The following is a 26,510-nucleotide window of genomic DNA, read 5'->3' on the forward strand; positions in this document are numbered from 1 at the left end:
AAAACATAAAATTATTACATGTTAACATAAATACATATACTTTAATGAAAAAAAAAACTATATTTTCCAAAACTAAAAATGTGAGAAGACTGGTATTGTTTTACATTTTTACAGATCTCTTTAAAGTCTGGCTGAATAAAAAATAGCTGGATTCACATACCTGCCTCTGCATTCAATTTGTAACCATATGTTAGTTTGGTTGACGTATGTAAAGAAAATCTAGTCTCACTCAGATATGCCATGCAGTTGAGAACCACTGATGTAAGCTAATTAGTCTAACTTTTGAAGTATTTCAAATATCTTTTTCACCATAAAAAGCAGAACAAAGAATACTCATGCTCATAGCTTACTTACGTTAAAAGCCCAGTTTCATGACATTTAGTTGAAACTGAACTACTCAAATTAATGACTAATCTCAGAACTTCTTTGCGAAGGAGTATACGGCACATTGGTGTATCATCTGGAATTGTTTTAACACCTGAAGAGAAGATTAAAATATTTTATCTATATCACAATAGAAAATTATTATAACTCATGGAATTTGTTTTTTCAACTCTACCAAAGATATAAAACTGAGATAAATTGCACATGACCTGCCAATCATTTTGGGAGCAAAATTCTTTCTAATGAAAGCAAATAGCTAAGAGGGTATGTATCAGCAGCTGATATAGGTGCAGCAGTTATCTAAACATACCTCAGTAAAACTGACTTGTCATAGTTATGAGACAACTTTAATTAACAGTATGTATCTACAACAGACTAAATATAGTTATATTAACAGGGCTTGGATTTAAATCTGAAAACTTACCTAGTAGCAATTCTGTGCTTTTGGTGCTGCTGGCTGATCCTTCTTGAGACACTCCATCACTGCATCCAGAAATGCCCGAAAATTTAGAGGGAACTACTTCTAAGGGATTATGGATAGTCTGCTCACACCAATCAGAATATGGAATGTCTTGAAGGTCTGAAGAAAAAATTATATCAATTAACAGATCATAATGGCTTAATTCCTATGCTTGCACTGTATACTGCAGAAGAGATGATTCCTTGTAATTTCTTTCCAGTCTTCAATAATTATTTTCCCTGATGAAGATTTTCAAAGTAAATTCAGACCACTCAGATAGTAAAATTTGTTGAATTCTAAAGACAGTTATACATAAAATTTTATACTCCTAAGTTATAAAAAAACACATTATTATGTGTTTATTTAAAGAATTCAAATAAAGATGTACACAGAATAAAAAATGAAGGTACCTTATCTACCCCCTCTCCCATCCCTCCCACCCCCAAACTAAATACCCCTCTCTTAAATATATAAAAATTCAGATATTTGTTATCTTAAGTTTCTCTTTCTTGTTCTTTTGGTGTATAAGTGGGATTATACTGTATCTATTATTCTATCACTTGCTGTTCCCACCATTTAATAATTACCAATATTAGAATCACAGTTCCCTGGGCTTATCAGTTCCTTCCTTAGAGTTAAATTTACTATACTACCCATGCATTGCTAAGGTATACTCCTAGATGGGATTTTAAGGTCAACCAGACATCTTAGTGCTGTTAAAATGACATCAATATTTTTTATTTAAAAATTTCCTGAGCACTTTAAGTGATTAGAGTAAATGGAAATCTGAAAGTCTTTGGTTATCCTTTTAGGAAGTAACATTGGGCAACCCAGAAAATCATGCAACCTCAGTAGCTACAAAAGAGATTTAGAGAGAAGAGACACACTCAGCCAGAAGGTGAGACCTCTTGATAGCTAGTTCACTCCTCTTTCCACTACAACACATTGTTAGAGTATTAAAAAGAGCTTTTAAAAAAGCTTTTAAAAAAGTCCAGGAAGCTAGACCAATGTAAACACACACTACCTCTCCCTATGCTGTTTTCAACAGAATAGATATCACCACCTCATCTCATCTTTAAGCACTTCCTAAGATTAATATTTACATAGTACTAAGCAGAATATGCTTTGGTTCCTCAGAAAATCAATTAGCATAGCTTTAATAATATTAAGGAAATCAAGCATCTGTCAGGCACTTAAAAGTAATGTATGGTATTTAAATTATACATTGTTTTAAAATATAAAACTACTGCCAAAAGATCTGAGAACTAAAGATGTACTTAAAAACTAGCAATACTAAATAACCAGGTAAGAGATGACTATGTTATTTTAGACTCAGTTGATGAGCTTCCCAGGGAGTAAAATGACAAAATATTCCACTGCAAGGAACAATAAGAAAATTATACTCCTTTTAATCAACATGTTTCTGAAAAGTTATAAACTAATTCATTTCAGCCTCACCTTCAACCAGTGATGACTCCTAACATTTCTAACCCGTTACAACCACATCTTATTTCTAAAGATATCATTCATTCTCATTAAAAAAAAAAAAAAAATCATGCCTCTAACTAAGCCAGGCCAAAAGAATTAGTTTCTCCCATTGGAAGATGTGAAAAAGCATCCTAAGTATAGTGATAACAGAAGGCTTTTACTACATGGGGTATTTTTTTGTGTGAAACCTGTTATAAACCATATAAATAAAATTTTTTAATGAAATAATTATATGTGCTAAATGGAAACTTCAGAGAACAAGTGGGTAGAATATAGGCACTATTTATAAATTGGCAGGATAAGGAGAACCAAAAATTCTTGAAACTGGAAAAGGAACAGCTAGTTGGCGGCCTTCTTCTTTTTTTTTTTTTTTTTTTTTTTTGCGGTATGCGGGCCTCTCACTGTTGTGGCCTCTCCCGTTGCGGAGCACAGGCTCCGGACGCGCAGGCCTAGCGGCCATGGCTCACGGACTTAGTTGCTCCGCGGCATGTGGGATCTTCCCGGACCAGGGCACGAACCCGTGTCTCCTGCATCGGCAGGCGGATTCTCAACCACTGCGCCACCAGGGAAGCCCAGGCGGCCTTCTTCTTATGCATGGAAGGTAATGTCTAGGACTCTGCTGAAGGCAAAACCGTGCATACTATATTGATGACACTGACTTTTAGAGACCTTTATTTTCTATCGTCTCTTAAAAAGTATTCAATGCAATGATACTTACACTTTTACTCAACACATTTTATTTCAAGATTATTTTTAATTTGGATGAAGCATTATGTCCATAAACTGAACCATTTTATCTATGTGATTGATGTTTAGCTTCTTCACTGTAGTTGTTTGCTTTTACTGCTTCCTCTTTTTTAAATTAACATATTCTAGCTCAGCTTTATCTTTTAATTAAAAATGGAGACATGAAGCACAGGACAGACCAGGCTGTCTCCAGCCACTATATGTGGGAAAGAACAAAAAGCTCTAAGCAAAAAATTACCTAAGTCTATATGGGTTAATTTAGAAAAATCATAAGCTAAATTTCAGAAAGTAGTCAAGTCGCCAAATAGCTTATCTGAAATGCTGAAACAATTCTTTATGAAAAACATTAAGAATTTCTGTGAGGAGCTCTGTCTCTGGTAGATATACCCACCTGATCACCAATCCCCCTTGGCAGCAGGGATGTAAAATGAAATGAACAAGGAGATTTTCCTTAGGAGCACAGTAAGATCATTCTAACTGAACTATCATAATTTATGAGAGAATATTATTTCTAACATAAACAACTTAGTGTGAGTTACCATTAACGGAGAGCCTACTGAATGTTAATCTTACATGTTAGTAAGTACCAAAACCACACCATAAGGCAGGTATCATTATTCCTATTTAGAGATTTAAGAAAAAATTAAAAGTAAAGCTCAGTGAAACTAAGTAGATTGCCCAAGATTAGATAACTAATAAGATGTAAAAGTTTGGCTTTGAGCCTAAGTCTCCTTGATACCAAAACTCACGCTCTGCTACGTTTACACCAGGGGTCTTCAGTGTTTCTTGAAGCCCTGGCATTTCCTAGCCTCCTCTACCCCCAATTTTATACTTGGGCAAGGCCAGGAGATGGGGTGCCACGCCACTGCTACCCTTACACCCTCATCTGTATACCACTGAGCTTTTGTGTAGATTTTGATTGAAACATGGGTTTTGCAGCTAAAATAATTTTGAAAACCACCACTGTCTCTTTAGGGCCCTCCCCTACCCCATGTAGTTTCTACCCACTCCTCACAAATTTGTCAGTTTAATAACCTAGACATTCAAACTGATCTCTTGCCATTATCTTTTATAGTTCGCTGATTTTTTTCCCAGTGCTCTCTCTTTCACAGATGGACTGGTCTAAAACACTTAGAAGGTTTCCCACTCAGTTGGCTAGCTACACTAGGGCAAATGTGGTGGTATACATAAAAGTGGACCCCAAAGAAACATATAATACTAAATGTTGAAAGGCCAACATGTTGTCTTGCACGCTAAACAATACAATGCACAAGTATATGTGAAGGTGGTAGACACATAATAAAATGTTAGGAAATATCCTAATAGCCTTTCCACTGAGCTTTAACATTTTTTGAACAACTACCACTACCAACACTACCACCAGACTGAAAGTGTCAAAGAATGAAAAGTCTTGTGTTCGAGTCCTGACATCCCTTAAAAATGATCATTACACAGTAGAGGGATAACTTCAGAGTATAACTACAAAGCTACAGTAATCAAAACAATATGGTACTGGCACAAAAACAGATATATAACATATAGATAAAGGGAACAGAATAGAGAGCCCAGAAATAAACCCATGCACTTATGGTCAATTCATCTATGAGAAAGGAGGCAAGAATATACAATGGGGAAAAGAAAGTCTCTTCAATAAGTGGTGCTGGAAAAACTGGACAGCTACATGTAAAAGAATGAAATTAGAACATTCCCTGGCACCATATAAAGAAATAAACACAAAATGGATTAAAGACCTAAACTCCTCGAAGAAAACAGAGGCAGAACACTCTTTGACATAAATTACAGTAGTAATTTTTTGGATCTGCCTCCTAGAGTAACTGAAATAAAAACAAAAATAAACCTAATTAAACTTAAAAGCTTCTGCACAGCAAAAAACAAAACAAAACAAAACAAAAAACCACCCCATAAACAAAATGACAACTTACGGACTGCGAGAAAATAGTTGCAAACAATGCTACTGACAGGGGATTAATTTCCAAAATATACAAACAGCTCATACAGCTCAGTATCAAAAAAACACCCAAACAACCCAATCAAAAAATGGGCATAAGACCTAAATAAACATTTCTCCAAAGAAGACATACAGATGGCCATGAAAAGGCCAACAGGCACATGAAAAGATGCTCAATATCACTAATTATTAGAGAAATGCAAATGAAAACTACAAGGTATCACCACCTCACACCAGTCAGAATGGACATCATTAAAAAGTCTACAAACAGTAAATGCTGGAGATGGTGTGAAGAAATAGGAATGCTCCTACATTGTTGGTGAGAATGTAAATTGGTGCAGCCACTATGGAGAACGGTATGGAGGTTCCTTAAAAAACTAAAAACAGAGTCACCATGTGATCCTGCAATCCCACTCCTGGGCATATATCTGGAGAAAGCTCTACTTGGAAAAGATACATGCACCCCAATGTTCATAGCAGCACTATTTACAATAGCCAAGACATGGAAGCAACCTAAATGTCCATCAACAGATGAATGCATAAAGAAGATGGAATATTACTCATCCATGAAAATGAATGAAATAATGTCATTTGCAGCAACATGGATGGACCTAGAGATTATCATATTAAGTCAGAAAGTGAAAGACAAATATATGGTACCACTTATATGTGGAATCTAAAAACGATATAAATGAACTTATTTACAAAACAGAAATAGACTCACAGACATAGAAAACAAACAATGGTTACCAAAGGGGATGGCGGGGGGGATAAATTAGGAGTTTGGGATTAATATATACACACTATTATATATAAAATAGGTAAACAACAAGGGCCTACTGAATAGCATAGGGAACTATATTCAATATCTTGTAACAACCTACAACGGAAAAGAATCTGGAAGAGAATATACACACACACACACACCCATAACTGAATCACTTTGCTGTACACTTGAAAATAACATAAATATTGTAAATTATCTATACTTCAATTTAAAAAAATAGTAGAGGAACTATTTTTTAATTATCTGCCATGGAAAATACAGACATCTCCTTTCTGATACACAAAATACTTAATATGGCTGATACCAGTGCTTCTCAAACATTAATGTGTACATGAATAACCTGGGCATCTTGTTAAAATGCTGATTCTGATTCTGTGTGTGGGGCAGAGTCTGCATTTCTAATAAGTGCTCAGGTGATGCTGATGTTGCTGGTCCGCTGACCACAGTTTGGGTAGGAAGGGCTCTGCAGGACCTGGTCCCTGCCTGTTTTTCTAGACTGATCCTGTATTTCCTCTCCCTTTGCTTTCTGAGCTCCATTCCCACAGGTGTCTTTTTAGTCCTTTCCACTTCCCATGCTTGCTTCCATCAGAGAAGACCTTTGCTCATGCTGCTTCCTCTCTCTCAAAATTCTCTATACTCCAGTCTTCACTTAGGTAGGTTCTATTCATTCTTTCAACCACAGCTCAATAGCAATTCTTCAGAAGTCTCTTCTTTGATCTGCCTACTTGGTTATATTCCTTTGTTAATACCATGTACCTATCCTTGATGGCACTTGTTACAAATGCAGTATTATATTAATATTTGTGTACTGACTGATCGAGTGGTCAGTCAATCCATTTCCTTCTCCATTGGATTAGAGCTCAAAGAGTATAAGAATAATATCTTTCTATTTTTCTCTCTCTCATTTGTTTTCCTACCATCTAGTTTAATGCCTGATCCATAGCAGTAGCGTAATAAATATTAAGTTGAATGCATAAATCCGTAGACGTTCGGTGACTTTTTAACAATTAGCCTGCCTCCCTTCATACCCCTGAGAGGGGTATCAATAGTAAACTGTAATCACTTCCCAATTAAGAGTTATTCTCCTCCCCACTTCGTATCACTAGAACAACAGGTGGAGGGATTCTGATCCTGTGTCAAGGTGAGAGCCTTGCTGACTGCAGCAAGTCTTCCACAAGTCCCACACTTGATGTGTGACTCCACTTGATTACTAGCTCAGTAACCACAAATGGATTAGAACTAGCTGGGACTGTCTTGTGACTGGGTAATTAGGGGGCTGGCTTCCCTATTTCTTGTTTGATAAATAAAGAGAAAACACTTACATAGCAAAACTCCACAGTAAGCGCCTCATAAGTATTTGTTGAATGAGTAAATGAAGAAACAGAACTTAGAAGAACTAAAATATCATAAACAGTGTATAGACAAATGATTTAAAATTGCATCTTCTTTACTGTGTACAATACATCAGAACAATAATGCCCAAACCTTTTGCTCTCAGAAAATGAAAATAATTATAGCACTCTGGGTCCTTGGACAGGACTGTTCACAGTGGTAAGTGCCTAGTCCAAGGGTTTGTCAAACCCAGGCCCGACTGGGGCATGGAACCATGGAGGGGATTAATCTCTCAGCACATCCATATTCTATTTGTGGATGTGGTACAACAGTGTGCCGCAACCCATCAGTTGGAAAGTTCTGAATCAGAATGCCATGGAGAAAAGTGGATGAATGACCCACAGAACTTTGGTTATCACTAGATTTTTTTGAGGGTGGCTAAGTGATATTCACCAAGAAAAGCTATCTATAGAAATACTTTAAACACACATTTATAAAAAATCTGAATCTGGATCTGATTCATTCACTCCCTCACCAAAAACATATTGAGTGCATAGTATATAAAGCAGTACACAGCTGGGTATAGAAAATAAAAATGAAAAGGCATGACAGACCATACCCTGACGGAACTTATTGAGTAGAAGGGAAAAAAATAACCAAGCATGGGCTTCCCTGGTGGCACAGTGGTTGAGAATCCACCTGCTGATGCAGGGGACACAGGTCCGTGCCCCGGTCTGGGAAGATCCCACATGCCGCATAGCGGCTGGGCCCGTGAGCCATAGCCACTGAGCCTGCGCTCCAAAACAGGAGAGGCCACAACAGTGAGAGGCCCACGTACTGCAAAGCAAAAACAAAAACAAACAAAAAACAAACAATAATTATCATAAGAGATCTATGTACAAAGAGCAATGAAAGTAAAAAGGAAGAAGTGTCAACATCCGACTAAGAGGGTCAGAGAAAGCTTTGAAGATAAAAAGAGTCCCAACTCTGAGGATGAGGTGGGCTTACCAAATGGACAGTGTGTGAGCTTGCATGTGTGTGAGGAGAAGGCACAAGAGGGAACAGTAGGGAAAACACACTCTTCATGCCTAGAACCAAGAAAAAGAGCACAGTCTGTTCAAAAAACATCTAGTCAGTCAGTAGCGGTGTATCAGTTATAAGATAGGAGAATGGTAAAACAAACAAAAAAAAAACAGTAGACAGATCACACACAGAGTCTTGTGTGCTGGACCTATTTGAATAGGCAGTAAAAAAAAAAAAAACTGTCAACAGCCTAATCCAAGGCAGTAGTATGAAAGATGAATTGGAAGGGGAAAAAACTGGAGACAAACTTACCAACATTCCCACAGGAAGATGCTGAGTGACTGTACTAAGGCTGAGGTAATGAGAATGGATTAAGAGGGATGATCAATAGGGCTGCGGGATGACTTGTGACTAAAGCAGATTCAAAGGCAGGTGGATTCATCTTGAAGGACATAATCACTCACCTGAATGACTACATATTGCACTCAGTTGGTTACTGGGCTGGAAACCCAGAATTTCAATACAGACACAATAAAGGCAGTTATCATCTGTATGTTCCTGTAGTCCAGTGTCTTCTGTGCTTTCTAAAAACAGAGAAGCATCTGAATGGATTGAATTCATTATTTCTGTAAGACTCATCTGCTGTCGCAGCAAGTGAAAAGAGTTTTTTACAAGACCTCCAGTTCCAGATGGAAGACCTGTGCGTAAGTAAATATAAGACATAATCTGATGAAGATGGTATCAATGACATCTCTTTCAAGATGCCTTAAACTATGTGAAATTTTAAAGAAGGGAAATTAGGGAAGAAAACCAGAACTCCTTTTATGATTCAAAATCTAACCTTAACTGGGGAGAAAAATAGGATAATTTGCTTTAAATTATGATAATAATTAACATCAGCAGATATATTACTTTAATATGGGGTTTTAAATACAAAATAAAAAATTAAGATTATACAATTAGGTATCATTTCAATTCTTAATATTTGTGTAATCAATTCTTAATATTTGTGTAAAGAAAAGTAATAATTCCAAGTCTAAAGAGGTCCTTGTTAAGAAAAAATCATCAAGATTTTAAAGCTTTAAATTTGTGGCTGATATGCATATATTAATTAAAACACCACAGCTCACAGCAAAGAGAGATCATGTAATGTATAAGTACATTTTTCTCTCTCTCCTTTCCCCAAACAGCTGTTGCTTAGACCTATGAGTGTTAAGTGTTAAAATTTTTTCACATATTATTTGTATTATTTGTTTAAAACAGAAGCAACTGATCTGGTTTTAGTCTTCTTGAGAGGCTTGGTACTTAGCTGGAAAAACACTTTAAGTCTCTTGCAAAAAAATACTGTGGTTTAATTTTAAATTGACTCAAACAATTATTTTGCTATAATTTTTTAAGTTGACCGAAAAGTAAGTATACCTGAATTTTTAGTGTCATCCTACTGAAAAGAATTTTCTTTTTAATATAAAGAGGAGAACAAAAACCATGCATTACCTCCTGCATCATGGGCAAACACTCTTGCACCTCGATCATCATGTGGAGGTATGTTTTTTGCCTGAAAATAGGGAATATCCTTTACCTAAAATAGATATAAGTCATGGTAAGTCCTGTTATAAAAATTCACTTTATGTATATTAGCAAAATTAAATGAAATGTAATTTAAACAGAATTACTATAGCACATGAACCTATAATGAAAAGATACTGAAGAAGGTTAAATCACCAAAACTTGACAAGATAGCATAAAACTCTTAAGGTCCTTATCTATTCTTGGTGACTTAAATGGATATTAAAATAATTATTTTAGAATTTATCTAAAATGTTTTTAGACTTCTAAACAAATGTGTATTCTTTAGTACTATCTACCTTCCAGAGATTTGTGAGTATTTTGTGGGATTAGCACAACATGTGGCTGCCACGTTTGGGATAAATAGGATCAAGGATTAAATAAAACAAGGAATATGTTGTACATTTCCAACTTACACCATGTTATATGTCAGTTATATCTCAATTAAAAAAACAATAAGGAGTAAGTCAAGTGTGACTAAAAAGCAAGCAAGATTAGGCATTAAAATTTCTATAGAGAATATACTGATAAAGAAATCAAACAAGATGCTGATTTAGTGTGAGGAGAAGGATAATGTGCTGGGGACTTAGAGATGCTAAATAAAAGAGTATAGAATAGTTGAGAAAGGTGAAATAATTTTCATGGTAAAATTTCTTTAAATAACACTGCCTAAAAATACCACCTTCCCCCAAATTAGTATTTGCTCTAAATTATAATTTCTAGTAAGCAGTTATAGAATATGCAAAAAACCGTAAACCAACTCATAAGAAAACAATAGAATTTATGATACCTGGAATATATCATTGATGTCTACTGGAAGAGCAAGACCAATATAGTCATCTGAGCTGCCATATGTTGCACTGGACACCATGGACCTCACTGAGGAGGATCGCTGCAGGGTATTTTGGTTAATAGGACTTAATAAATCTTCTTTATCTAGCGAAGCATAACTTAAAGCTTTCATGAACCTATAATACCATTAAAAAAAACTGTATTAGTTTCTTGATTTGTTATAGCAATCTTATAAAGAATTATAGTTTATTTTTATACCTTCATAAAAGAAAGGAAGCTAGTCAAGTACTAAACAGTGCCATCTTATTTACTGAGAACATATGAATACTTGAAAATATTTATCTCTTATAAATTGATATATAAAAGGTCATCAGTAATGTTGACTGTTGCCCAAAAACAACTGTTACGGTCTCCCAGGTAAAAGTGAAAAGGTGAGCAATTAAGATAACTTTCAACGTCTTGCAGTAAAAAATAAATAAAAATAAAAAACTGACCTCAGAAAACAGAGGTATTATCCAAGGACTAATTTTACAACCATTTGAGACTCCTAGATTTGCTATCATACAAGTAAGGGCACGTCTACTAATTCTATTTAATATTATTTTTATTAAAATAAGGATAATCACTTATTCTTTGTGTGGTAATTACTTTATCAACATAAGATTTTGTAACACAGAAGAAAGACACAAAACAGTACAAATGGGACTCCCCTGGTGACGCAGTGGTTAAGCATCCACCTGCCAATGCAGGGGACACGGGTTTGATCCCTGGTCGGGGAATGCCACAGAGCAACTAAGCCCGTGCGCCACAACTACTGAGCCTGAGCTCTAGAGCCTGCTTGCCACAACGACTGAAGCCCGTGCACCCTAGAGCCTGTGCTCTGCAACAAAAGAAGCCACTGCAATGAGAAGCCTGTGCACTGCAACAAAGGGTAGACCCTGCTCGCCACAACTAGAGAAAAGCCCCTGCGCAGCAACAAAGACCCAACACAGCCAAAAATTAAATAAAGCAGGTACACATCTAAAAAAAACAGTAAAAATGGTATCATATGTAAATATTACAAGAGACAACTTTATACGAAGCACTGATATTTCCTCAATGCATTCCTTACCAGTGATTCCATAACATGGAATAATGACATTTCCATAAGATACACCCTTTTTATACAGATTTTTATTCATGCAACAGACATGCTAAAATATTTATCATACGCCTGCTTTGTATATACAAGGCAGTACCACAAGGTTCCACACTATATGTATACTGCTATTTGAAAACTCAAATCATTTAAAATATAATAACGTACTCTGATATTAAAACTAAGAATTATTTTGAAAAGAAGACAAAATAATGTTTTATAAATAGTAACTATTAAAATTATCATAGCAAAACCCACTAATTTCTACGAATTTCCACCTAAAAACCACTCATAATTGAAATTTACAAATTTTATAAAATAGGTCAATAGTTTTAAAATTGTACTCTGTTATACCTCTGTGATTCCACAGAACTCTTCAAAGACTACTGGAGTGAAGGGGAAGAAATTATTGGAATACTCACCTCCACAATACCTATTTCAACCAGAATAGCTCTGTTTTTACATATTCTACGTATTGGGTTTCCATAGCAATGTTTTTGTGAAGAAAGGTTTCTTTACTTAAAAAGCGACATTTAAAAAAAGCTTAAAACCACTAATCTAGTTCAATCTCCACTAGATTAGGCAACTGAGGCCTACATATTTCAAAATTCATGAACTTTACGATACAGATTTACTATGGTAAACAACTGAGAGGTTTGCCTGGATTTGTTCTGGATTGATGAGGCTTGCAAAACTTTTGAAATCCAAGCAGATGAGACATCACAGCATAATTTATGGAACTTTTTCCAAGTTCATTCATTCAGTGCCAGGATTAGAACTCAAGATTAAGGATTCCTACTTTGGTGTTTTCTCTGCTATGCCCCCAAGGAAATATCTCAGTAAGATATGGTTTTTAAGACCACTGGATTCATGCTAACCATTATACCCATAGGTATCAGTATGACTACTCTTCTAATTTCTTAAGAAAAAAAAAAATCTCCTCAGCCTAGATTCCAAACTATTATTTTGCAGAAAATGTGTAGTTATCGTCCATCATTTTCATTTTCTTTGAACTAACCAAAGGAAACAAGTGGGAATAGGAAGACTAATGTCTACACAATTTTTTCCTCCATGGAACCCAGTACACAGTTAAGTACTAAACACAGTTTGAAGAATAAGTGACAGATTTGATGAACGTGAGATTTTTGTTAAGCGTTCATGCCTTTGTACAGCTGTTTGTTTCTCTTGACTGCTTTTTCTTTTTTTCCCCTCCCAAGAAATTAAAAACATCTATTAATCCTTTATATTGCTGATAACTTTGCACTTTATTCCACGAGTAAAACTTCCAAATATCCTTCTCTTGATCCAAAAGAGAATACAGGAAATAAGATCCTAAGAACCCAGACTGATTAGGAAATAGTGATTTGGAACAGTTGTTGTTTCTGGTTTATTCTAATGAATATTTAAGCAATGAAACTTTTTATCTGTGCTTTAATCAGTTTAGATAGAAATGCCTGCTTCAGTGAGATAGAATAACCCTAACTGGGTGGTTCAGAGTTAACAGCACTTTGGTTATTGTACTGAGCTCTAAGATGGTGGTACCCTTACTGCTTATTTTGGTGTGCTACGCTACTGCCCCTGGCTGAATGCTACTAGCTGCTGTAGTCTCTGAGTTTCCAAATACTTTGTTGTAGTATAAAAGTTTCCTCCTTTGCCACCAATTTTATCAGCTCTCCTTTCCTGTCACAGTGTCCATACCAGTAGAAGCTTGTAACTGTTGCTTCTATAGGCCTGAATTCTGATATACAAACTTGTTAGAATAAACATCAACAAACTATGAATGTGGGTCAGAGGTACTTCCTTTGAATAAAATTTGTGAAGTTCACTGCATAGGTTTATACTAGTGAGCTGTTGGGAGGGATGAGGCTGTCAGGTAGATAAAACATTACTGCATAATTTATGAAATTCTACCGAAGGGAATATAATTTATTATTTGCTACAAGGGGTCTCTTCTACTAAGTGTGTTAACATTCCTGAAACAAAATTGCTTAATAACTTAAGAATTTGGTTATATAAGAGCCAAATGGATTACATGAAAGAAATAACTATCAATAATAGCGATGATGATGATAACAGCTAACTTTTACTGAGTGCTTAATATGTGCTGGCACTAGTCTCAATACTTGACAAATACTAATCCATTTAATAAGTGGAAATGAACAATCTAAAACTAAAGAAAGTTTTTAGAAGTATTTAGTCCAACAAAAAAAGAAGGTATAGAAATTTTTGCAACAATAAAATTTAACACTGCATATCCTTTATAGGTAAGATCTACTACTTTGACCAGCTTGATATAATCTTTAGATGTGGCATAGAAATCTCCCAAATGCTCCTGAGCACAGGCAAACTGCTATTGCTGAATTCTGAGGGCCAAGTAATTCATTTAATGTTCACTTGGTTCCTACTTAATAATCACAGCTACTTAAACTGAAAAGAATTATACTGAAATTTTCAGTTATCTTAAAAAAAAAAAGTCAACTTTTGGAGCCTTAAATTGACCTACCTGAAAAGGTTGTTTGTTATTGTAGGTCTTAAGCTCCTGATTCCCCCGACATGCTTCTTTTTAAAATCGATCCTTGCAGAAGCGAGAAATAAATAAAAAAAAGCTTGTGACTTATGTGTCATTATAAAGCATATATGTTTATTTTCAGGGCCTAAAGGAGTTTCTTTTCCCCCCTCGCAGCTGCAAGAATCCATTTCAAATCATATCGGGTAACTAGGAGCTTAAAGCCTACTATAGTAAACAATTATAATAGGTCAGTTCTGAGGTTTACATAGATGTAAAACCTGGCTAATGCTTTACATTTAAGTCTGTTAAAATGCAAACATTATTGTTCATTTTAAAATGTGTATTTGCTCACCTGCTTGGTGTTAACCTGGATTCAAAGCTGTTGGCTTTCATGGTGATGGTATCAGTAAACAGCACATCTTTTGCTGGAGACGCCAAAGCTTCAGAATGAGATAAGGATGGATGCATTCTTTGCTGCTGTAATCTTTTCAGTGTAGCGTAGCCAAAGGCATCTCTAGAACTTGTGTAACTAAAGTTACAGTCTGCTAGACTTTTAATTGTAGCAATAGAGGGTGCTTTAAGGGACTGTGCTCTTCTAGGAAGTGTATGAGAAGAACCTGGAGGCACCAGGGACACTGAGTTTGATTTAGAGAGAGAGAGATGGTTAGACTGTGGCGTCAAATAGTGGCTTGTCTTAACAGTTTTAGTACTTACCACAGTACTCATACTTCCACAGTCAGTGTCCACAGTCGTTGCATCTACACCTACTGTCTCTCGTGAAGGACTTGAGCTCATTGAACTTATGCCACTTGTTGTAGTGTCTGTATTAAAACTTTGGCTACGTATCTTCATATGTGAGCTCGCTGAACTTTCTACAGCTAATCTCTCTCGGCTTGTGTTTTCTCTGTGATTCTCTGTACCAAGACTCTTGGTGAATTTTAAATCATTCTCTCCAATACTTGGAGTACTACCAGTGTCTTCAATGTGCTTATTCCCAACAAATGAAGTTTCTAATTGTAATGTTTTCTGCACTGTGGATATGGGTGTGAAATCATCACTATGATTAAAGTCAACACTGGGCTCTGTAAGCGTTCTGATCCGCCTGTTGCTTGTCTTATTTTCAGATGACAGTTTCCCTCCTTTTGGATCACTGCTACTACGATGTTTTTTATTAGGCAAGGTAAGCGAATTTAAGATACGATTCTTCACAAGTTTACTAGAAGCAAAGAAAGGGAATGAATTTTTATCCTTCATAGGTCCAGATCGATCATAAAATGCTGGCTCTGCATCTTCATTGATATCAAGGAAAAATGTACTAGTAGAGCTGCTGCCAAACCGGTCATCCTCCATTATGAACATACCTATGGTCAAAGGATTAATAAAAGCAGATAAAAAAGGACAAATAATCATAGTAACTATTAGTGACATAATTCAGGAAATTTTTGTTTAGTAGTCACCTGGGGAAAAATTTTTCAAAAATAAAGAGCCTGTTGAGCCACATAAAAAGAGCTTCCTTGAGACCCAGAATTTGTCCTTGAATAGAATATAATATTTGTCATTACGATGATCTTCTGTTATTTCCAAAGAAAAACTATAGAACTCATTATGTCACAGCTTGCATAAAGTTTCTTTTGATTATCTCAGTGACCTTCCAAAACCTCCAAATAGTCAAGATAAAATTAAAGGCAAAAAGGAGACTTGACCCTGGATATTTACTCAGTTGGTACAGATTCCTGGTGGTTTATTCCTCAAATAACAATAGGCAAGAAAAGTCAATCTTATAAGAAATGAATGTCCAATCTTAAGCAAACTATACTTACAAAGAACCGAGTCACAACATTTTAAATTCATGTTTAAACCAATTATATTTATTTCTCACTTTGCCTTAGGTACTAAGAAACTCATCTAAATTCAGGGCCTACCTCTAATAAAATACTTAATCCAGGTGCCTAATGACATCTATGGAATTTTATTCTATTTTTATTTTTAATTTTTTGTTGAATAGTTATAAATTACTTCAAATATATTCTGAAAGAAGGCAAAATAAAATCTTAAACTTGCACACTACACAGTATTTCCATATTTTGCCAATTCTAAGATGCACATTTTTCACACTTAAAATCTCTAAAATCAGCATGCATCTTGCAATAGGCAACATTTTTTTTTTCTTAAACAGTGGTACATATTATAATTTATGATGTCTTAGATCTGATGAAATATGGTTTGATAAATATGGCACTATCTTCTTTAAAAAAAAAGTGTCTTAAATTTTCTGCACCTAGTAGCATTTAGCACAGGGCTTAAAACCGCAAACCATTTTTCATTTAATTGATTTTTGATACTCCATCTTTTAACAGTTTTGCTGATTTTAAAATTTAGCTCTTCTTTTAAGATGAGTATATGAATATAATATCTCTTAAATATATTCTAGTTCAACAACCCTATATCTGAAAAATGAACAAAAGAATTAGGTAAATAAAGGAAGTAGATGAATAAACATTTACTTATTAGAAATTGCAAAAAAGGGGAATGGGTCCTTCTGGGACATGGCTTATTATTTAACTCTGTAAGTAGTATTTTCCAAGGCCTATTTAGAAAGCAAAGGGAGAGAACAATGTAGGTTGGTAGCTATACTCCCTGTTGTGAAAAGATATGCATTCTCCAAGACACTATTACTGCCAAATTATCTGAGAGAAAAGTAAATTAAGAATGTAAAATTCATTTAAATTTCGATATCACAAGTGTTCGTTTCGGATAATTTTATATGACCCTGTCACAATACTCACTTGATGGCGCAGATTCACTTTCACTATTATGTCTAGAGCTGGTTGACTCTGAGTTCAAACTCAGGGTGCTTGGGACAGATGAGAGTTCATTACAGAGCTGTTCTACATCATCTGGAACCACTGGCCACAGATGTTTGCGACTGTGCCTTACAGCATCCCAGTTGTGACATTTTAGAATATCACAGCCTTGTTTGGTTTTGGCTATGAGCCCAAGCACATATACACAGGTCCTGTAAGTAAAAGATGTAGTAATGACAGTTTATAATTCCAAACTGAGATTTCTTATAGCAACCATAAAATATTAGTTTGCTATATGTACATTTGCGTTTTTTTTAATAGCCATTAAAAATAACATGAAAACCTTCATAATAAAAATATTAATTACAAGGGAAAAATCTAAAAGAACATATTGTGATCAGGGAAAAATATATATACATTAGCTTTTCTGAAATAAATTTGGAATATTTGCACTAATGGACTACTGGATTATTTGGACACACTATATACTCTCACTATCTGCAAGGTAAATGTCAATATTATAATGATAAGAATAAAATATCAATAATATTAATAAGGAGTTCCTTAAGATGTTTAACCTGATGCACTGAAAAACTGCAATCATAAAATACTCTTCCCTCACACCCATCTGTGAACAAAAATATATACTTTAGAAAGATTTCTGAGTTAAATGACACACCCTCTGATGGAAAGAACTTCACACTGTTTTGCAAGTTTTAGTATATCTGGAATCACATTTTCTTCCTGTAGCAAATTAAGACCCCAATTTGATGAGCCAATATTTCCCTAAAAGAAAAGAAATCACATATCAAATATATTTACAAGACTAACTCCTTCAAGAAATTTGGAAAGCTACCCCAAAAAACAAAAAATTTAACCATGTCTATAAGAAAGAAAGAACTGTGGAAAAAACCTCACATAAGGAACTTTAGGAATTAAAGTTCCGTTTGTCTCAGCAAGAAAACTAATAGTTTAATCATTTATTTTCCAACATAAAATAATATTTAAATGGGCAGGAACAATCTTTGTTTTAGAGTACTAATCTAAAGATCTTACAGAAGTGTTTATTACAAACCAAGGCCCATAGAGATGCTTTCAGTTTTTTAATTTCTTCCCATTTATCCAAATCTGGTGTACGGACACTGTGACAGAGTTCTGTAATAATATTCTGGAGAGAGGAAAAAAATACCATATGATTAACAGTATGTCTTTAACATAATTTCTTATTGTATCTTAAAACCAATTTAAGGTTTGTATTTAGTAATTTCTGGATATTTAAAATCCTAAAATAATTTTATGTCGAATTTCTTAAGAAGCAGCATTAGGACATGGGCTCTGAATTCATATACCAGAGTTAGAACTTATTAGCTAAGTGGCCTTGAGCAAGTTACTTAATCTCCCCATGTCTTGATTTCCTAAACTCTGTTTCATAAAGTTTAATGATTTAATGAATTATTACATAAGTGTAACAAAGTACTTGGGACTTAGTATTAAAAAATGTTAGCCATTAACGATCATTATTTCTTTTAGATAGAAAATAAGAAATTAACACCTAGCCTTCATCATACTATGTAGGTAATGACACAGGAAATCATTTAAATTTTCAGTGAATTAAAGAAAAATTAATATAAAGATACACACCTCAATAGTCTTCACAGAGTATAAAAATACATGAAACTGTGGAGTATATTTATGCAAAACTTTTGCTCCTGAAATGAACACTGATATGAAAAGGAACTAAATTGCTAGGTTACTATTGTTCAGAAACACACACAAATACTTCTATAACCATTCCTAAAATAAGAAAAGGGTTACATTTATTGAAAACACCTAGTAGCAAGACATATTCCCAGCCAAAATCTGGCGTGCATACTATACTCAAAGAACAACTGCAAGCCTTACATTACATGAAATATATGAAAATAGTGAGGCACTAACAAACAGCAACTGGTGATTTCAGTTTGTTGCTCACCAAAGGTAACTGAGTATGTTTCAGGTTCAGTTTAACTTCCCAACATGAGGAATGAAGAAACTCAATTTTTCAGTATGTTTTTACTAAGGAGATGAACTTCCCCAGTGAACTAGAAAGGAAAGAACTCAGACCTTCACTGGATTACTTACTCTACATAACAAATTAGCTATGCAAATGGTCGTATGCAAAGTCAGGGAAATGTATGCAAGCCAGTAATATCTCTAAGGACTGCAAACAAAGAATGCTAAGTCAATTACGAGATGGATGGCTTTAAAAGCAACTATGCCACTGACTTTCTGAAAGCTTTTGAGAAGTTTCTGAAAAGATAATACTTTAGCAATATTAAGGTTTCTACTACTGTAGCTATTTAAAATAAGCAAATTATGTTTTTACCTGTACTTCCAACAAATGACAGCCTGTTTTGTGGTGTACCAGTTGTCCGTAAAGATGTACAGGTAGGTAGACATGAGGACGCTGTAATCTAGTATAATAAAAATGACTGATATACCTATTGGTTCATTTAAAATAAGCTACGTTAAAAAATGACTTATAATAAAGTACTAGATAAACAGAATTAGACATAATCACTCAGCATAAATAAAAATACAGAGGTGGAAAGGCATGAGAATTCCTCTAGAAAAATAATAGTTTAGCTGGTTTCTGAGTAATGCTAAGAAAACTAAGACAAGAAAGACACACTAGGGTAAGGTCATGGAGGGATCTGAACGGTATGCTATATTAGTCAGGGTATTCAAGTTATGAATGCCACTGAATTTTTGAACATTCAATGCTGTGCTTTAAAAAGACTTTTCCTATGTCAGTGTAAGAAACAAAATAACCAACAACTCAGAAAACTTTAAAAAGTAATGATTTATATTAATTTGGTTTTAAATTTTATGTTTGAGGACTAGCAATAAATTATTCCATTAACTGGACTATACCTTTGGTTACTCCGACGAACATAGTTGTCACCATCAATTGGCTTTCGGTAAGTAGTAAGTGCTTCATTAAGTTGTTCTTCAATCAAGTCAACATATTTTGAATTATATTCCTAGAAGACAATATTGTTTTAATTATATATATCATAACAACATTCACTAAATTTCTAATATGTTAGGTACCTAACAAATCTTTGGAAGCATAAATATGAGAAAAATGAACATCTGTTCAGGAAACTTAAGAAATTTTTGAAGAGTAGATAGAACAAGGTATTATGAATGCAAATGTTCTATCACATCCATACCTATAAGCTTTCTGCTTATACCTTCCCTCATTTTCAATTAATATTTTAGTGTCCATATAAGTAAGCTAAAAAAAATTTTTTTGTCATATTTGAATTCCTGTCCCCATTTAAAAAAACCAGCTTTTTATTTATTTGTTTATTTATTTATTTATGTTTGGCTGTGTTGGGTCTTCGTTGCTGTGCACAGGCTTTCTCTAGTTGTGGCGAGTGGAGGCTACTCTTTTTTTTTTGTGGTACGCGGGCCTCTCACTGTTGTGGCCTCTCCCGTTGCGGAGCACAGGCTCCGGACGCACAGGCTCAGCGGCCATGGCTCATGGGCCCAGCCTCTCCGCGGCATGTGGGATCTTCCCGGACCGGGGCACGAACCCGTATCCCCTGCATCGGCAGGCGGATTCTCAACCACTGCGCCACCAGGGAAGCCCGAGGCTACTCTTCGTTGCAGTGCGCGGGCTTCTCATTGCAGTGGCTTCTCTTGCTGCAGAGCAGGGGCTCTAGGTGCGAGGGCTTCCACAGTTGTGGCATGTGGCCTTGGGAGTTGTGGCTCACAGGCTCTAAAGCACAGGCTCAGCAGTTGTGGCACACAGGCTTAGTTGCTCCATGGCATGTGGGATATTCCCGGACCAGGGCTCGAACCCGTGTCCCCTGCACTGGCAGGCAGATTCTTAACCACTGTGCCACCAGGGAAGTCCCAAAACTAGCTTCTTAATATTAAACCCTGAAGATATTCACTAGAAATTTTAATAGGAAATTAACTGAGTTCTACTATTTTAGCACCTTTTGGTAAGAAACAATCTCTCTCCCTTTAAATCAGGTCAAATGTAAAAAATATTTCCAACTAAAACTTGGAAAATTTCCAGTTAAATTCTTTAAACCGAGACAGTCAATCACACCACCATCTTTATTGCAAAAGATCTCCACTTTAAACTGTTTAGAAGGAATTGGTAGAAATTCTGAAAAGCAATTTGGCAGTATTTATCAAAACTTTACATTCACATACTTTTTGACTCAACAATTATACTTCAGAAATTTGTTCAAAAGATATACTTGCACAAGTATGCAAAGATATACATGCAAGAATATCCAGCAAACACTGTTTACAAAACTAAAAAGTTGGAAACAGTCTAAATGCCCATAATACAGGAGTGATTATAAAAATTAGGGTACATTGCTATAATTTACTATGCAGCTATTAAAGAGAATTAGACAGCTCTAAATGCACAGCTCTGAAAAGACTCTTAGATATACTACTAAACAAAAAAATTAAATACAATTTTATTTACAGCTGTGAATGGATTAATTTGTATTTTTATATGAAGAATATATACTTATAGATGTACAAAACATCTTTGAATGCACACAAAATATTAACAGACATTATCTTCAGAAAAGATAGGAAAAGGGGGCAGGGAGACATTTTTCATTTTAAACCATTTTAGACTACTTGAATTTGGTGGGTTACCTTAACTCCCTACTTAGAGACTCTAAAAACTTACTTTTCCTGCTTTTCTTTTAGGTTCTTTACTTTGCAAAAGTAATACAAGATTTTAATTATATTATCAGCATACCAAATTTCTACTACTGCTACTACAACCACTATATTACTCTATATACTATACTACCATAATCTCCTCTATACATGAACATCTCAGTACAAAAATTCTAATTAAGAAAGGTATTTTGAGGTTTATGCAGGAATAGTTACATTCACGTGGTATTGCTTGGTTAGTCTTTTGACCAGGGGCATCCATGTGGAAAACACTAGCAAAGTTGAGGGGTATGGTTTATAGCTATGAAATGCACTGAGTTTCTGATGTGGATCATCTTGAGAATTCTGCCCAAAAGGACCTACTGGAGAAGCAAGAAGACCCCAAATGAGGGTGAACCTCTATCTACTAGGAGGTACTGTAAGTAGGCAGCCAGAGGAGCCATTGATCCAGTCAAGGGAACTGCAAATGAGAGATTCCCAGAGTGAGGTCTTTGAGGAATTCATGAACACAACCCTCAAGTAAAAGAATCAACATCTGAAATCTGCCCTGCTCAAAGCTAAAACCCCAGATAACAGTTGCATCAGTTGAGTAAGACTGTCCATGATCCTGTACCCCTTCCTCCTCCTCCTCCTCCTCCTCCTCCTGCTCTGAAGCTGGAGAGGCTCCAAATTTGCAGCTGGTAAATGGGGAGGAGATAAATAACAGAGTGGTGAAATGAAGCATATCCTCCCTCCATTGCAGGTTTCTAAGTCTATACCAAGCCTGGGCTAGGGATGAAAGTTTTAAATTGAATGAGTGAATTTTCAATATTATTCAAGCCTGGATGTTTTATTACCTAGAAAAAGAGACAGTCTCAACTTCATCTTGGCATGCTGCAAGCTACTGGGAGGAAATCAAATATAGTGGAAAGAGCATGGGCTTTGGAATCAAAAAGTGCCCCTGCTCTGTTATTTTCAAGCTCTGTGACCTAGGATAAATTAGTTTACTCATCTTAGCTTCCACATTTTCATTCACAACATAGAAATAATACAAAAACATTTCACAGGGTTGCTGTGAGGTTTAAGTGAGGTAATACTTGAAAGGCACTAAGTTTAATGGTAGGCAATCACTTAGTTAGTTCCCTTCCCTTTCTCCCTTTCTCTAATTAATTTGAGAGAGTAGACTATACTGTCTTCATTTTTACATCTCGCATTTATGCCTAACTAATTGCAATTCAGCATCTGTTTATAACTTGTTACTGAAACTGCTCTAGCATAATTCACCAATGACCTGTCACCTTCAACAGGCTTTTTTTCTAGTGTTCACCTTACCTGACCTCTCTCAAGAATATATACCACTGGCCTCTCCTTCCTGAAGTATCCTTTAATGAAGCCATGCTGATAATTTTTCCCTCAGTGTCCCTGTCCTTTTATTCCCCTCATTAAAGCAGAGTGTTCGGGCTTCCCTGGTGGCACAGTGGTTAAGAATCCGCCTGATACGAGTTCGAGCCCTGGTCTAGGACGATCCAACATGCTGCAGAGCAACTAAGCCCGTGCGCCACAACTACTGAGCCTGTGCTCTAGAGCCCATGAGCCACAACTACTAAGCCCGTGTGCCACAACTACTGAAGCCCACATGCCTAGAGCCCATGCTCCACAAGAGAAGCTGCCACAATGAGAAGCCCGTGCACTGCAACAAAGAGGAGCCCCCGCTCTCTGCAACTAGAGAAAGGCTGCACACAACAACGAAGACCCAATGCAGCCAAAAATTAAAAATAAAGTTATATATTAAAAAAAGCATAAAGATAAAAAAAAAAAGCAGAGTGTTCTCTAGGGAGCAATTTCCAGTTTTCTTTGTTCTTTACATTTTCCTTGGTGATCTCACTCAATTCAAATTTCAACTACTACCATTCACTGACAACTCCCAAACTTCTATCTTCAGCTCATATGTGAGCTCCAGATCCACATTTCCACATATTTTCTGGATACTATCACTTGCCATACAACAGGCAATACCAGTTCAACTTATTCAAAATTCATTATCTTCATTGCTGCAAACCACCTTTTGTAACCACCATCTTTTAATGGTAAGCCATTATGTATTCAGTCATTCAAATCAGAAACCTTAAGTGTCAAGCGGGACCCCTCATTCATTATATCCAATCAGTTCACAAATCCTGTCCATCTTATTTCAAAAATGTCCAGAAAATGTGTCCCTGACTACTGAACCTAATCACCACTGAAGTCCATGCTCTCATCAATTTTGCTTCTAAACTGGCCTCAGTATTCCTAGATTCCTTTACCTTTGATGATCAAACTTCTGCTACTACACCGTGATCTTTTTCTAAAGTATAGTTCTGACTAGGAATATTCTTTACACTTGTAAAGATTCCCCCAATTCCTACAAAATTGAAATCCCTTAGTATGACATAATGTGGCTTATAAAAGCCTAGTTCTAATTCTAATTCAATCTAGTTCTAAAAAATTCACCATTCCATCCTCATCTTGCCACACCCTGCTTATCCTAGCCCCAACGCACTGGAATATGGCTTTCCTCACAAGTCTGTGAAGTTTCAATAACCTATACAGATTTATTATTCTGCCCCCTCATCCTTGAATATCCTTCTTCCAATTTATTTGACTACTTACTCCTCTAGACCACTTCAAATATCACATCCTCTCCTCAGCCTAACATTTTTTCTTTGCTAATCCCTAAGGCAGAATCATTAACCCTTCTTCTGTTTCCTTATACATGACACATGATTTTGTTATATCAGTTAATATTTTGTACCTACTATCTGAAAGTGCTGTACCAGATTTGCTAAGCAATTTCCTAATATAATTTGTATAATAAGGTGACCAATCTTATTATGGTAACTAGTTTAAACATCTTCTATTTAGAAAATAAAACTATCATATCTCTTTTTTTTTTTTGGCCGCACTGGGGCCTCACTGCTGCACGTGGGCTTTCTCTAGTTGTGGCCAGCGGGGGCTACTCTTCATTGCAGTGTGTGGGGTTTCTCATTACGGTGGCTTCTCTTGTTGCAAAGATGGGCTCTAGGCATGCAGGCTTCAGGAGTTGTAGCACGCGGGCCCCAGAGCGCACAGGCTTCAGTAGTTGCAGCATGAGGGCCCACTAGTTGTGGCGCATGGGCTTAGTTGCCCCACAGCATGTGGGTTCTTCATGGACCAGGGATCGAACCCATGTCCCCTGCATTGGCAGGCGGATTCTTAACCACTGGACCACCAGGGAAGTTCGAAACTATCACATCTTTATTTTAGTTTTCTAATTCACCAATTACTGAAAGACTTCAGGCCTGAAGTTGTACACTTTATAGTTATAGTATTTTTTTCCCTTTTTTTCTTCCAGTTTTATTGAGATATAATTGACATACAGCACTGTATAAGTCTAAGGAGTAAAGCATAATGATGTGACTTATACACATCATGAAAGGATCATCAAAGTAAGTTTAGTGAACATCCATCATCTCATACAGATACAAAATTAAAGAAATAAAAAAAAATTTCCCTCGTGATAAGAACTCCTAGGATTTACTCTCTCAGCAACTTTCATATATAACATACAGCTGTGTTAATTATATTTATCATGTTGTACATTATATCCCTAGTACTTATTTATAACTGGTAGTTTGTATCATTTGACTGCCTTCATCCAATTCCCTCTCCCCCCACACCCCACCTCTGGTAACTATACCTATAGCTATAGTATTTTTTAAAAATGAGAATATCTTATGAAACATGGTTCAATATAGACAATATAAATAGTGATCTGAAATAATGGAAAATCTGAAAATCATTTACATTAGGATTGATTATTCCATGAGTTTCTAAGATGCTTTGACAATTTACAGTGCATCAAACGAAACTGAAGTCACAGTGATGACCATCTAAAGAAAAGCTAGGAAGTTAACTAATACCTTCAAACTACTCCCTTCTTCCTAGATTTCCCTATTATATACAACAGCAAGAAGTTTGCTCTCAGATTTATGAAAAGTACACCTTAAAATGAAGTTCAACTAGATTATTATATCTGCTTGGTAGAACTGTTTAATAATCTTCATTTAGGAAAATTGTTTTAGTTTCAGCTTAAAAGCGGTGTGAAAGGAACCCAAGAATAAAAGAAATGATGGTAAGTAGGGTTGACAAACGACACCAAAAGATTATATCAATTAAACTGAAAGCAAAATTTCAACAGAATTTACACAAAATCAATAGTTCGCTATAAAATAACTATAGTTTATAAAGTGGATAAATATGAATACAAATAATTACACAGAATTTTAAGACTTGACTTCACATGATGTTTAAATATTTAACTTTTTTAGTTTCAAAATATTGACGACATTTTAAAAATTCTCTAAATTCACAATCTATTTCCCAAGATAAAAGCATACAAATTTAAACTTATTCAATAGTAAGTTACCTTGTGCCACTTTTCCAACTGTTTTGCTACATAACCCCTTTCATTCAAATAGGAAAACCCTTTTGGAATGGAGAGAAATCTGTAAATTAAAACAGGCAATAGTTTAACATTGAGTCTCACAAAAAGTGTTTAAGGAGCTAAAACATCTCAAATAAAGTATGTTTAAGGAGGTAAAAGACTTTAAGAACAGCTCCTTCCTAAAACTAAAAGGTCAATTATTATTCATTGTAATTTCAAATACAAATAAATTTTCATAATCTTTGCAAAAACACATGAATCCAACCACAGTAAAGAAAATGTCATGAAAAGAATGAGGACACATGGAAATGTAAAAGAAACATTAAGAAAAACAATGAAAAGACAGTTTTAGTATTAAAGGATGTCCAA

At 35.4% G+C, this 26,510-nt stretch overlaps 1 protein-coding gene across 12 annotated transcripts in view; it reads right to left on the reverse strand.

Moving 5' to 3' along the window:
• Nucleotides 1–26,510, reverse strand: part of RICTOR (RPTOR independent companion of MTOR complex 2) — a 122,430-nt gene that overhangs the window by 5,907 nt on the left and 90,013 nt on the right. For 4 of the 12 annotated variants that reach the window (XM_059060227.2, XM_067030892.1, XM_067030891.1 and 1 more), the window contains 13 exons: nucleotides 26,124–26,202; nucleotides 19,913–20,022; nucleotides 19,365–19,452; nucleotides 18,075–18,167; nucleotides 17,679–17,785; nucleotides 16,982–17,211; nucleotides 14,548–15,556; nucleotides 14,190–14,261; nucleotides 10,547–10,724; nucleotides 9,685–9,769; nucleotides 8,655–8,888; nucleotides 809–964; nucleotides 355–478 (listed from right to left, as the gene is read on the reverse strand). In XM_059060227.2, the coding sequence (XP_058916210.1) occupies nucleotides 355–478; nucleotides 809–964; nucleotides 8,655–8,888; nucleotides 9,685–9,769; nucleotides 10,547–10,724; nucleotides 14,190–14,261; nucleotides 14,548–15,556; nucleotides 16,982–17,211; nucleotides 17,679–17,785; nucleotides 18,075–18,167; nucleotides 19,365–19,452; nucleotides 19,913–20,022; nucleotides 26,124–26,202 (2,565 nt within the window). The remainder of the gene's footprint in view (nucleotides 1–354; nucleotides 479–808; nucleotides 965–8,654; nucleotides 8,889–9,684; nucleotides 9,770–10,546; nucleotides 10,725–14,189; nucleotides 14,262–14,547; nucleotides 15,557–16,981; nucleotides 17,212–17,678; nucleotides 17,786–18,074; nucleotides 18,168–19,364; nucleotides 19,453–19,912; nucleotides 20,023–26,123; nucleotides 26,203–26,510) is intronic. The other 8 variants (XM_059060230.2, XM_067030895.1, XM_059060229.2 and 5 more) reach the window with 5 other exon arrangements.

Source organism: Kogia breviceps, chromosome 4, assembly GCF_026419965.1.
Source record: "Kogia breviceps isolate mKogBre1 chromosome 4, mKogBre1 haplotype 1, whole genome shotgun sequence".
NCBI classification, from domain to species: Eukaryota; Metazoa; Chordata; class Mammalia; order Artiodactyla; family Physeteridae; genus Kogia; species Kogia breviceps.